The sequence below is a fragment of the Hyposmocoma kahamanoa genome, unplaced genomic scaffold (genome assembly GCF_003589595.1).
Source record: "Hyposmocoma kahamanoa isolate Upper Pololo Valley unplaced genomic scaffold, ASM358959v1 88, whole genome shotgun sequence".
In the NCBI taxonomy this organism is placed as follows: Eukaryota; Metazoa; Arthropoda; class Insecta; order Lepidoptera; family Cosmopterigidae; genus Hyposmocoma; species Hyposmocoma kahamanoa.
The window spans coordinates 21297090-21311311 of NW_020654466.1; the positions used below are offsets into that span (position 1 = coordinate 21297090).

Genomic DNA, 14222 nt, shown 5'->3' on the forward strand with positions numbered 1-14222 from the left:
TTTCCTGCTCGCAACGCGATGTTTGCGTTTGAAATGTTTCGTTCGTTCACCTTTGCAAATACATTTCATTGTCATTGTCGGGTCTCGCATTTTAAGTACCTAGGACACTGGGTGATGGAGAGCCTGTCTGACGACATGGACATTGACAGGGAGCGCAGGGCGTTGGCAGTAAGGTGCAACACCCTCGCCCGCAGGTTTGCACGTTGCACAAGAAACGTAAAGCTCACGCTTTTTAAAGCATTTTGCCAATCTTTTTACACGTGCAGCTTATGGGTCAAGTGTATACAGAAAGCGTATCGCGCCCTGTGCGTCCAGTGTAATGACGCTCTCAGAGTGCTGTTGAGGTTGCCAGGCTACTGTAGCGCTTCGGGACTGTTTACCGAGGCTTTAGTGCCATTTTGCGGAAGCGGGTAGCGTCTCTAATGCGCAGAGTGCGGGGCAGCGCCAATGGCTTTCTTCGTACAGTGGCCGATACGAACGATGAGCTCAAATTATATCAATGGGTGCGGGTATACGTCAATGTTTAGAGGATTTTTTATTAACATAGTTTGTAAGTATTTTGTTACTAAGACTATATCGATATTTTGACCGAAATAAAGATATGAATTTGAATTAAAATCCGCCATTTTTTTGTATCTGTGGCAAGGTCTTTGAGTTTCTGGTCTGCGTATAATACTTGTTACAAATGAACAGTTTTGGTTTGTTTCAGGTCGCTAAATCTAAATTTGATTGAGGAAGTACCAGCGCATGCTTTTAAACAAGCAAATATTAGTAAGTTGTGAGTATTCTGTTATTAATAATCGATCCCAGGGACAAGGCATTTAAATCCTTTTTGCATTCTTATTTGTCGTAAAATAAAACTAGACTTAAGGTGCTTTTCCACCAACGAGACGAGACGAGACGAGAATTGAAATCTCCCTGGTCTACTTACATCAGTGATTGCCATTAATAGCTGCTGAATTTGTGGATAATAAAATAAAAAATATTGAAAAACCAACAGAGTAACATTTACTTGATAAATTTAAAAAATCTATTTTAAGAACCGACTACGCACTCCTTAATTATCAATATATCAATATGTTAACGAAGAGGAAAGCCATCTTTTTTTTAATCTTAAATCGTATCCCACAAGCTCACGATTGATATTAATACCCATCGCGTGCTTTAGCTGGATGTCGAGTGAGACGTGTTTCCGTAGCAGAGTTAATTAACTCTACGTAGGCAGCAACGACACGATTCAATATTACACCAACTCCTCGTCATATCCTCACCATTTTCATCGAATATGAGCTAGGAGAGATATGTATTTTTTCCATATAAATTTCAATTCACCAGTAGTGAAAAAGCGCCTTAATAAGAGAATGGGAGAATGGTTAGTTCTCAATTGTGAGGTCAATGGTTTATATCGTAACGTAGTACATTTATATTTGTGTGTTGTACTTTTAGTAGCAAAGGTAACTTTCGCTAACGATGACGGAATACATCGTGATAAACCCTGTCTATCGAAGAAGATTCCGTAACCCTTGGGAACGTGGGACAGCGCTGAAAACTGTGGCCTAAACCCTCATTTTAGAGGTGATCTGTGTCCAGACAGGACGAACACGTAGTAGTGTCACGCCTGTTCGACAGTTGCAGTACCACTCAGAGCTTTAAGTCACAAAAAGCCTCTGCGTCCGTTAGTCCCTTAATGTGCCTGTAATTTGACCCACAAAACCGGAGCCCCCTTACCCTTCAAAACCGGAACGCAGTAAAGCCCATATTATAGGTAAGAAATAGGTAAGGTGTTAGTATTTCCCTGGACCAACTCTTACAAGGAGCACCAATGCAACTAAACCGAAGCCATAAAGTGATGGGAGATGATAAGATTCCGTCACGTAAATCCAATAAAAAAATATGCAATAATAATCAATGCAAAACTTTTTTTCAGAAGTTTCCGAGGTAACGAGAAGTTGAAAATACTCGACGAGCACGCTTTTGCTGGCATAATCTTCTTAAAACAGTTGTAAGTAAAATTTAAAGGTTGACAAGTTGTACGCGCATTTCAGTCGTCGTCATTTTGGAAAAAATACTGAAATTAAGACCAGAAATCATTAGATTCGCTCTGGACCTTTTGGAAGGAAAAGTGTCGTTTTTATTTTAACTTTCAATTATTTTGTGAAATCTAGTTTAAAGTGGAATAGGATAGTGCTATTGTGCCTTAATCGAAGAATAAAACTCATCAATACGTTGTCAATTTGTTAGTTTCCTTAACTACCTCTAATAACTGATTACTAAATATGTATGTCCCTACAAAATGTATGGTAAAAAGTTTTTGCGATTTCTGACATTTCGAGTACTCTTACCTCAGTTGGTCCCATGTAGACTTTTGATCCTTAACAGAGACCGGATCGAATGGCACAAAAAAAAAGTTTTGTAAAAATTGCCTTTTATCTGCTGACTGTACCATTTTTCCAAAATCTGTGAATGCCAATCAAAATATCTTCAAAATTCATGGATAGTCTTCTAGAACCGTTTTCCTGTAACTACAACGATGAAGATGGCTGGCCTTGCTGCCCCGTCTCAAATTTACACCCTGTGTAGCGTATAAGTTTATTTGAAAAGAGCAATCCCTAGAGTTTCTTATATAATATACAGTTTGAATCATATTTGTGTGGAATTTAGACTCACGTTGTCTTTCCATACATCATTATCTAACACATAGATAGTTTACAATTTTGTAATATGATTTTTCAATTAAAATACTTTTACATAGGGCGCACTACAAGTTTCCGGAACTGGCCACTTACAAAAACAATATTTAAAAAGTAATTACAGCATTTCAAAATGGGACTCTTTGGCTGTAGAACACAGTTTGTTTCATCAGACTGTCATTTGTTTTTACATAGTGGCGTCATTTTAGAAATTGGTTGTCTACATCTCCATGGATTTAACTCGTGAAAATTTTCGTAGTATGATTTTCTACAACTTTAAGTGTAACTTAACAGCTTAGCGGAGCTTCGCTCGGCTTCAAACTGCTTTTGGCGATGAAGCACCATGCAAGACGACTATTTATAGCTGGTTTGCAGAATTCAAACGCGGTCGTGTGAATCTCAGTGACGAATTTCGTGATGGTCGCCCGTCCACTGTTGTAAACAACAAAAACATCGATGCTATGCGCCGTGTGATCAAAACAGACAGGCATGTGACGTACCATGAGATTCGGGCATCTTTAGGCATAGGCATGAGTCATTTATACAATCAATACTACACAAACATTTGGGTGTGAAAAAGCTGTGCTCTCGGTGGATCCCACACAATGTGACTGAGGCACAAAAAACAAATCGCGTCACTTGGTGCAATGTCATGCTTACCAGATTCGACAAAGGGGCGTCAAATTTGGTGTAGGACATAGTAACAGGTGAGGAAAAATGGATTTATAGTTACGATCCCAAAACAAAGCAGCAATCGAGCGCATGGGTCTTTCGAGATGAGCCCAAACCAACCAAAGTGGCGCGCGTGCAAAATGCCTCTGAGCGGATGATTGCTTCTTTTTTTAATAAAACTGCACACGTGGCTACGTTGCTTTGAAGAATCTTTGTACCGTGAATAGTGATTGGTAGACAACCATATGTTTTCCGGAAGTAATTGACAAACTTCGTAAAAATAACCGTAGACACCGTATCATCTTGCACCACGAAAATGCCAGTTCTCACACGGCCAGACAGACAAATGAATTTTTGAAGGTGAACAACGTTGACCTTATAAGCCATCCCGCGTACAGTCCCGATCAAGCACCTTGTGAATTTTATTTATTTCCAAAAATTAAGAACCAGTTACGCGGTCAAAGATTTTCATCACCTTGAAGAGCCTGTCGAAGAGTATGAAAAATATGTTTCAGAGATTGTCACGGAAGAGTGGCATAAATGTTTTCAAAATTGGTTCATTCGTATGAAAAAGTGCATTAACGCTAACGGGGAATATTTTGACAAATAATAAATTCATTTCTGACCATTTATAGTATTTTTTTCTTATTCATTCCGGAAACTTATATTGCGCAACTTATAGTGTAAAACTGGTAACCTTAATATATGCTCCGGGATCTTATTGTAAAAACGTATACAGTTCCTCATAAAATAATCGTTTACCTTAGTTGAACGAAATCGTGGTACCATGAGTTTGGCCTTAGTTCTAAGGTTAATACTATAGATATCTTCTTTCTTAACGAAATTATGTATATTTTTACGGGAATACAAAAAATATTTGAGTAAATGTACTGTGATACCAAAGTCATGATACCAGTTTCCTTAAACTTTTATCTGAGAGAAACCCGAGAACCTAAACGGTACACAGATCAATGGTAACCAATGACACTGAGCTTCCATTAGTTAAAATAACCACGTGACAATTATTGACCGCCTTGTTTATAAGTTTCCTTATGAATAAGGTGCTTTGGATAGGTCGCTATTATTGGAAACCATTGAATTGTATAAATACCTTTTCTTCGCAGAGATCTATCAAATACAGCCATAACAACGCTGCCAAAAGCTGGTCTTGAAACTCTGGAGATACTCAGAATTGAAAACACGCCTTCGTTGAAATACATTCCGTCTACTTACAATATGCAGGTTAGCAATGTTTAATTTAAAAACATAAAATTAAATAAAATCAAACTAAGTGTAAATTTTGAGGGAAATTTCATGCAATAAGTAATTTTTAGTAGCAGTAGACCTCGTTGTGAAAGAGTTCGTTGAGGGAAGTAGGTACTGCCACCTTACCTATTTCTGCCGCCGTTTCGGTTTGTTCACTATCTTGGCGCCAGGTTCAAGGGATCAACGTGTTGTTTACGCAGTTCCTCAGGCAATAAAAACAGAGCAGTAATGCGAGACTTATAGATGCATATAGCTCCAACCAGTAAAAATATATTCGCATTGTAGAGGTCGTCAGAACCTCGTTACCCACCTTCACATTCGTAATAATGTATACAGTAGGAAATGAAACTATTTTTCCGGATTTAAATCGCGTATATTTGTTTTTTCATACAAACCGACGTTTCGGGCCCTTTACAGGTCCCATGGTCACGGTTGACAGTCAACCGTGAGAAAAAATAGTTTCATTTCCTATATGTAACAATCGCGAAAACCTAAGAACTCGAAATGTATACAGTTGTAATAGATTACGGTATTACTTTTTTTTTAATTTTCCTGATATTTCGGAACGGTTGCACGCTCCATGGTCACGGGTTGACTCAACCCAACCAGTCAACCCGTGACCATGGAGCGTGCAATCGTTCCGAAATATCGGGAAAATAAAAAGAACATACCGTGGTAAGAAACCTGATACTAGTGATAATCTTTTAGTGAATAACCACGAAAGTCTTAAAATATATAAAATATAGTTGCTGCGGAACCGATCAAAAAGAAATGAATAAGGATCGGGAGGAGGATTTATGATTTCAAACGACCCACGGTTTAGACGAACAAGGCGTGCTCATTACTGTTTGGCGGAAGAAATAGGTAAAGCAGCAGTACCTAATTGCCTGCGTCCGCGGAAAGAGCCGATCGCCGGGGCGAGTGGCGAATCTTACCGGGGTCCCACGAACCGGCACCGGTGAGAGAGGATGTATACACAGGTTTTTAGTGGGTAGGCCTCCGAGGATCTATCGGGCGAGCTTTACTCGACGGGTGGGTCCACGGAGGAGAGTTATCAATGCATTTTACTGTGTACAAAAAAAAGTACCTACTTGCCTGGACGAAATACATAGACTTACTTCATAAGGAGCTCTACTGCTATTAAATAATAGTAGGTACCTAAGAGTAGGTAGAGTAATATAACTCAAAGAAAAAATGAACGACATAAGTAATTTAGTTGGATATAATCATTGACTTACAATTCTATGGACGTCGGGTCCGCGCTAAAAAGTGTCCGAACTTATAGGGCGTTAAAATCGTATACAGAGCGTCATTCGGGCTTTAGTCTTCGTTTGTTCGACTGACAGCGAAGCAAGCAAAATTAGACAGTACTGCGATGACATTACAATTTAAATTCAACGTTTTAGCTTTTTCATATTCCTTTACATGTCACTACGTTTAAATAGGTTGACTTGGGACATTTTTTTCGTGGTTTTTGTATTAGACCCGTCGTCCATTTATTTGTTAGTCAATGGATATAATAGTTCTTTTCATATTTCTTCTTCCAGAACCTGCAGACGGCAATTTTAACACATCACTTCCATTGCTGTGCGTTCAACTACCCAGAAATCCATGACCCAGAGGGACATGAACATTACATTGAGAAATATAAAATGATGAAAGAGGTAAGTAATATTTAGAACCGTCAACGCTTGAATGTGTATAATTCCAGCCAGCCATTATATCACCCCTTGAAATACATTTCAACTAAAGTAATAAAACAATTTAACGAAATGTGTCACGTACTAGGAAACACTTTAGATTTGCTATGACAAAGAAGTAATTAATATTCTATCACAAATACTCGTGTATTTTGTTTTTGGTTATGGGCCCAACGCCTTTCGGTGCGTTCAATAGTCACGCAAAGAAGGAAAAATGTCACTTTAGACCAGGGTCATAATTATATATTTTTTCATAATTATTCGAGGTATTTCCGATACTTATCCAAGCTAATTCATAGTTTTATCATCTTATTTTTGGACTAAAGTGACAAACAGTGAGAAAACGAAATATTTCAGAAAATTCTTTGGGAAAACGATTTGGTTTGAGACTTTTTTGAGGTTGATATTTGACACGTATGGATACGTCTCGCATACATGGACACACATATTTCTCAAGATAATTATCGTGATAATTAACATAAGTGTCGTGATCATTATCAAAAATAATTATCACTTCGAACGCTGCTTTAAACAAAAAGAGTAATTTTTTCAGGCATGTGAAAAAAACAATGAAAAGATGAAAGAAAGCCAGCGCGTTGCGATGTTGAAACGACAACGACGTTCTTTAGAGCCTATTAGGGCAATATCATATTACAAACATGGAACTGAAGTCAGGTAAAATCAATATTATATGAGATATTCAATTTGATAGCAGGTATTTTATCTAATAATAAGTGACTAGATACCCAATACAAACAAAAATAATAGTTGAAGCTACATTATTGGGACGACATAGGTAGGTACCTTCTACAACAAGGATGCACAGACTTATTAAGACTAGGGGCCACTCGGGCAAATCATGAATTGATGGCGGGCCGTCAGAAGTATAGGTAATTAAAGACAATAAAGAATTGATAATAATGTATTAAAATTGAAAAATAATTTATTAATTTGAAGCGTGGCACTGCATAGTGCTTACAATCTTTTTTATATTTGGCTCAAATTTACTTGTAGCAACACGTAAAACTGCTTCCAAACTTTCATTTGCAAGGCGGTTTCGATTTTTTGTTTTATTATTATTTAGTATTGAAAAAGTTTGTACGAAAAGAATGTACGAGAGTATTATTTTGCTGTCGGCGGGCCACCAGTATTTCACCGGCGGGCCGCGGTCTGTGCATCCCTGTTCTACAATATTTCGATAACTCTAATTAACCTACGACGCCGACTTTATGTCTTTGGACATTTTCTGTTATATTTATATATTTATTATTTAAATTTAGAATTTTGTGGAAAAAAAATCAAAAAACATTTCGAAAACAAACAAAAAACGAATTTTGTGATAAAGAAACAAAAAACAACATAAAAACAGAACAAGGTCCAAAAATTAAATTTGCGAAGTGTTCATTGGAGGTATCGATTTAATGCTTCAAATAATGTTGCAAGCAAAAATAGTAAATACGGAAGAAAACGAAAACATCCTGAGTTCTACATACTCTATTCAAGTTCCTCACCTAATTTAAGTTATGATGAACTTACTAACCAATAAATTTCTTCACCGACGCAGAAGGTTAACAGGATGGAATAGTACCTATATAATTGGGTTTGGTCTCATTTCAGTCAACGCTACAATGCAGAAGATATAGCGACTACAGTTGAAGGTTCTCCTTCAGAATCTTCCGAAGAATACGACTTCCAATACCCTGATTACGCGGATGACAATTTCCTCGAGAGCGCTGTTAACAGCACTAACGTCTATTCTGTGGCAGATTGTACGATTACTGGCAAGTAAGTACACAAGGGTACTTTCAAGACTACGTACTTTGTACTGCATTCAACTGTTAAATTGGAACTGCACGCCAATTGCACACCGACTGCACTATCGTGCATTCAAACTGCAAATTTGCAGTCGGAGTGCAGTCTGTTTGTCTAGAGCCTAACTGGTAGTTCTTTCTAAAATCGTTGAAATATTAGCTACTATTATAAACAAATATCACAAATTTCTTGGCATTTATCAATGTGAATCTGCTTTTTCAGGCGCCCGAAAATAAATTGCACACCCGTACCAGACGCGTTAAACCCCTGCGAAGATGTTATGGGATGGACATGGCTACGGATCTGCGTGTGGATTGTCATAAGTGCTTCTGTCGTCGGCAATATCGCTGTTTTAGTAGTTCTGCTAACCAATCATTCTGAACTCAATGTTGCTAGATTCCTTATGTGCCATCTTGCATTCTCAGATCTCTGTACAGGAATTTACCTTTTTATATTAGCCGTTGTAGATCTAAAATCGTTCGGAGAGTTCTTTAATTACGCTTTCGATTGGCAATACGGTGTGGGCTGTAAAATAGCTGGATTCTTGTCTGTTTTCTCTGGACAATTGTCAGTATTCACGCTAACTATAGTAACGTTCGACAGATTGTTCGCCATAAAGTATGCAATTTATTTGGAGAGACGAATATCTCGTATGGCTGCTGTAAAAATAATGATCGGGGGTTGGTTATTTTCAATACTAATGGCAGGGTTGCCTTTGATTGGCGTTTCAGATTATTCTTCAACGTCAATTTGTCTGCCAGTAGAGAGCGATAACATTGGAGTTAAAGTATATCAGGGATCATTGTTCATGACCACCGCTGTGGCTTGGGTGTTGATAGTAATCTGCTATGTGCAGATTTACAGATCTTTGGGAGTGGGCTGTGAAAAGTATGGTGGGAGAGGATCAGCGGCAGCAGCCGAGAGGAAAATAGCGAATAAAATGGCATTACTTATAGGCACAGATTTGATGTGTTGGGCGCCAGTTGCGTTTTTTGGCGTGACTGCGTTGGCGGGCGCACCTCTTGTAGATGTCAGTCACGGGAAAGTTTTGTTGGTGTTCTTCTATCCACTGAACGCTTGCGCGAACCCGTTCCTATACGCTATACTGACAAAACAGTACAGAAGTGACTTAATAAAGCTGATCGCGCGAACTGACATGTGCAACTGGCTGGTTCAGAAATATAAATTAGCAGCCACTCCGCCCCCCACCGCGCAAACAAACCCCTCTGCCCCCGCGTTGCTCCCGTTGGTGGAGTATCAAAGAGAACAATCGCAGATTAGCAAGAATGGAGAAGCAATGCTTTAAATGTTTTAGAATAAGTAGCTGTAATTATATTGATGATATTATTATAGGATATTTATACAATACTTTCTTTTATTACCCGATCTCTTTTACTAGCTGTAGAAATTGTCCTACTCTGCTTATACAGGGTTTATATATTTAAATCTATTAATATCTACATGCTACCTACCTACTCTGCTTATAAAAGCAGAGTAGGTAGGTAGCATGTAGATATTAATAGATTTAAATAGATCGCTCTAAACGGTAATAACTCTACGCAGGACAGAGGTGGGAGTCGTCGCGGAGGACGCGTGCACGTTTGAGCTTACCTTACTACCAAATACAGACCACAAACACAAGACAACGAAAACTTAACAGTTTGTTTTTGGTAAATTTATTAGTGACCGTCAGGATGGCTGGTCGCTTGTAGCATCTGGCACTGAATGTATATTCAAGAATTGCTACCTTATTGCTACTCTTTGCTACCTTTTCTAAATAATTGCTACCTTTGATATATTCTGAAAAATTAAAAACAATAATTGACCAGCCATTCTGACGTCAGGATGGCTTGTCGCCACTTTGTTCAGCATGAAGGGAGCAGATTTTCCAGAAGTGTGTATTAAAAATAATTGCTACTTTCACGAATTAAAGGTATACGCTTCTTACCTGTAAAAATACTAGTCGAGATTATAAACTTTGGAAAGTACCTACTTCTACCGCCAAGTGGTGTATGTAACTCACGTTACTATGTGTATGTAACTCACGTTACTATGTGTATGTAACTCACGTTACTATGTGTATGTAACTCACGTTACTATGTGTATGTAACTCACGTTACTATGTGAGTTACATACACGGCTTGTTAGTTCCGTCATTTTGTATCATATAAAAACGAATACTAAGACTGTTTATCGAGTTCTTAGGTTTTCGCGATTGTTACACATAGGAAATGAAAAGATTTTTCCGGATTTAAAATCAAATAGAAAAAAAAAATCCGGCACAATAGTTTCATTTACTAAGACTGTCTTTTTAAAGACTTGAAAAATCCACGCCGATTTCATGCCGCCGCTGCACGATATTGCAATCGGGGCGCGTGTCTAACACCTACCACAAAGTAACGTACACACACGGGGAAAATAGAAACAAACTTTTAACTTTGCTAAAAAAAATATATCGCACTGTTAATACAATAGTGTATAAATTCAAAAAGTGTATTTTAGAATCGCTGAAAAACGAATTACTCCCTTCCAGCGAAATATTATTAATATGTATGTATAGGACAAAGTTTATTTATTACAGACATTGACTTACAAATAAATGGACGACGGGTCTAATACAAAAACCACGAAAAAAATGTCCCAAGTCAACCTATTCGAAATTTAAATTGTAATGTCATCGCAGTATCGCGCTGTCAGTAGAACAATTTAAGACTAAAGCGGAGATAGCGCTCTGTATACGATTTTAGCGCCTTACAAGTGCGGACACTTTTTAGCGCGGACCCGACGTCCATATAATTGTAAGTCAATGATTACAGACATCTAAATAATTCCCGACTTGCCAAATAAAAAGAAAAAAATAACTTAATATTTTTTAGAAACTTATTTATTAAGACTGTTTTATCCAGAACTAGTTCGCAAAAAGTTTGTCTCATTTTGAGTTAAGTAGATTTATTTTAATTGTTAATACTATAATCTTGAATTTCACATATTTTGAGTTACAACACTATTGTATTAGCAGTGCGATATGTCAAAAAGCCCTATACACTTGATTATAAATAAAACACCAGCTAAATAAAATTATTTATGAATATACTAAATAAATATAAAATTATTTTACACTGATATAAAACGACTCATCCGAAGAACAGAGTCCGATGTGATTATACAGCGAAAATACATATAAATATGTAATATCATTATTCAAACCAAGGCCTAGCTATAGGCGTTTTTTTAGAGTATTTACCTTATTTCGTTTCGGAAATATAAAATCGAACAACGATCGATCTGATATCCACAGCGAAAAACACCGAACACTACAATGTTCTGAGAATAAGCAGTCCTGCACATAGGACTTTGTTCTATGGATGAGTCGAAATATTATTCAATCAATAATTCTAAATAGAAACACATTCTTATCATGATATTAAAAATATCTGAGCACTGTCTTCCAAAGTACTTAACACACTGGTAGCAATATATTCAACAATAATTTTATCACCTTCCAGTAATATTTCTTGCTTTATCAACTCACTTAACTCCACATCCATTTTTAATGGACTTATGCAATACCCATCCAACTGACGGAATATTCTTAATTTAACGTCCCCTTGTTTATTATTTTCATTTTTTATGTTACAAGAATCACAAATGCTGTCTATAGACCGTCCTAGAGTCCACTGAGAGCTTATAAAGACCGGTACAGTGTCTTTTAAATCGGGATCTAAAGTTAATGATTCAATATAATCAATATTGTTGACATCTTTAATGATTTTAACAGATTTTGCCTCCATGTTGTTAGGTTTGCCAATTGCAAAGTATACTCTGTCTTTAACGGGTATAGATTTGGGACCGATTGCCTTTTGTTTTATTCTCATAAGATGAATTTTGGCTGCAGTTTTCACTTTTGCCGATGATTGTAATGCTTTGCGGATGTTTTCTGTTATCTGTAAATTGGAGTTTAGTTTTTATGAGCAAAAAACGCTATTAATGTAAAATTAAGCAGTCATTATGTCACCACACTTGCTTGCCCAGTCAGGAAAGTTTTATATCTTCTTCTTTTTTAACTGACTTAAAAAAAGGAGGATATTCTCATTTCAATAGTATTTTTATGTATGTATGTTACGTGATAACCAATGGTCGGAAAAAGGTGCTCCACATACATAGATACATGTATAGACAACACTAACAACAATAACAACACTATGTCGCTCCTTGTAGCTATATCTATACATGTATCTATATATCGCACTTGACAACTTACATAGTATTTATATAACATATCTCAAAAAGTGCGTTATATTTTATCCTAAAATTGCAATGTAATATTAATAATTTGTTTCCAAAATTTTGCTATTTTTGTATGTCATTCGTATATGATTTAATTTCAAAGTGACAGACAACACTGTCGCTTTGAAATTAAATAGATAATATTAATATAACCTAAAGCAATTTTGAGATAATACTATGTTAGTTGTCATGTGCGATATGTGAAACACCTTTTTCCGACCATTGGTGATAACTCACATTTGTGAATCGATTTTGATGATTCTTTTTTCATTGGAAAGAGGATATCTCAATACTGGTTCTCTAAGGGTAGCAAACTAGGGGACTTTTTAAAACTTTTTTTTTCAGTCTCTTCCTTTTTCAAAATCTTATTAGTTATAAACTGACAGCGTGAAATAAATTTACAAACCTTATCTTGTAGATGTTTGTTTGCCTCCTTAAACTGTCGCCTAGGAGCCTCAAATTGCTCTATTTTCGCAGCCATGGTTTCATCATCAATTTCAGGACATGAACTAAAATAGGAAATAACAACATATATTTATATATATGAATGAAAAATCCTTTTCCCAAATTCACATCAACTTGGGCATATTTTGTATGTTTATGTTAACAATTGAAAGATAATTAAGGTGTCACAATAGTTCTTCTTCTTTTAAATGTTATGGCTCCATTGAAATAATCAATGATTTCGCCAAAAGTAAAAATGACTATGTATGGTAGTTTTGTAAAAATCATATAAAAATTATGGCGGACTACGCCATTAGCAAGGCCCATCACAATGGTTATAGATGTGGAATCACAATACACCAGCCAGAAAAAGTTTACTTACAAGCAGCTAAGAAAGACATGGTGTTGTTTGTGTCAGTGGTCGAATGACCTTTATGTGGTGACTTTCATACCAATGAGTAGTAAAATTTGTGTATAATAATCATTGACTTACAAATAAATGGACGACGGGTCTAATACAAAAACCACGAAAAAAATGTCCCAAGTCAACCTATTCGAAATTTAAATTGTTATGTCATCGCAGTATCGCGCTGTCCGTAGAACAAATGAAGACTAAAGCGGAGTGTCGCGCTCTGTATACGATTTTAGCGCCTTACAAGTGCGGACACTTTTTAGCGCGGACCCGACGTCCATATAATTGTAAGTCAATGATAATAATAGAGGGGTCAATCAAGAAGTAAATTTTGTGAAAAAGTTTTCAGTCTTCAACTTAAAAACATACACTTACATAGACATACAACTTAGTTATTAACTATAAATATAAAAAACGAACATAAACTTAAATGTGTCTTGTACTTACGCATGAAACCGATGTTCAATACAATAATGTTTCCCGCATTTAACACACAGCATTTCATGTAGATTTCCTTTTCGGCAAGCTTTCTGAGAGCATTTGTAAATCTTATCAGTATTCTCTAGATTTATCTCTTTTGCTTTTGGCGCCATTTCGCAAGTCCCCGATACACAATGTTCCGTGAAATGTGTTCGACAAAAAACTTTCCCGCACTTGCATTGAAGAGGTAGAAAGTCGATTGCGTTGCAATTTTCTAACTGGCAGTGTTCACCGAGATCCGGAAATTCCATTTTTAAAACTCTTCGTTTAGTATTTCACACTTTAAAATCCTCAATTAGCTGTTTAGAGGTTATCTACAAAAAATATATAACTAATGGAGAATTTACATAAAAACTCATCCAAAGAAATATTGGTATGAAATTAAACATTACTTGAGATACTTCTGCGGTTATGAATAAGTTTCTCTTTAAAGAAATTGAACACTAAGGTGATTATGCA

The 14222-nt window shown here is 36.6% G+C and overlaps 2 protein-coding genes across 2 annotated transcripts in view; one reads left to right on the top strand and one right to left on the bottom strand.

Moving 5' to 3' along the window:
* The window catches only part of LOC113235980 (lutropin-choriogonadotropic hormone receptor-like), a 36936-nt gene extending 27490 nt beyond the window's left edge, over positions 1-9446 (top strand). Inside the window, exons 8-14 of the mRNA XM_026471904.1 lie at positions 710-778; positions 1928-2002; positions 4487-4604; positions 6176-6292; positions 6882-7003; positions 7946-8113; positions 8363-9446. Coding sequence (XP_026327689.1) covers positions 710-778; positions 1928-2002; positions 4487-4604; positions 6176-6292; positions 6882-7003; positions 7946-8113; positions 8363-9446 — 1753 coding nt within the window. The remainder of the gene's footprint in view (positions 1-709; positions 779-1927; positions 2003-4486; positions 4605-6175; positions 6293-6881; positions 7004-7945; positions 8114-8362) is intronic.
* A 2062-nt stretch (positions 9447-11508) lies between these two features.
* Positions 11509-14159, bottom strand: LOC113236014 (AN1-type zinc finger protein 1-like). The gene is made up of 3 exons (XM_026471942.1): positions 13731-14159; positions 12834-12936; positions 11509-12084 (listed from the first exon to the last, which is right to left on the bottom strand). Exons 1-3 carry the CDS (start codon positions 14012-14014, stop codon positions 11557-11559), a joined length of 915 nt encoding a protein of 304 aa, XP_026327727.1. The 5' UTR covers positions 14015-14159; the 3' UTR covers positions 11509-11556.
* Between the last annotated feature and the right edge of the window lie 63 nt (positions 14160-14222).

What these genes read in the sequence shown, in the direction of transcription:
- LOC113236014 (XM_026471942.1), bottom strand. Translation starts at nt 14,014, where the DNA reads ATGGAATTTCCGGATCTCGGTGAACACTGCCAGTTAGAAAATTGCAAC. An exon ending in ATTGAACATCGGTTTCATGC is followed by an intron (nt 12,937 to 13,730) that starts GTAAGTACAAGA and finishes TTCCTATTTTAG; the next exon opens with TTCATGTCCTGAAATTGATG. An exon ending in ACAAACATCTACAAGATAAG is followed by an intron (nt 12,085 to 12,833) that starts GTTTGTAAATTT and finishes TCCAATTTACAG; the next exon opens with ATAACAGAAAACATCCGCAA.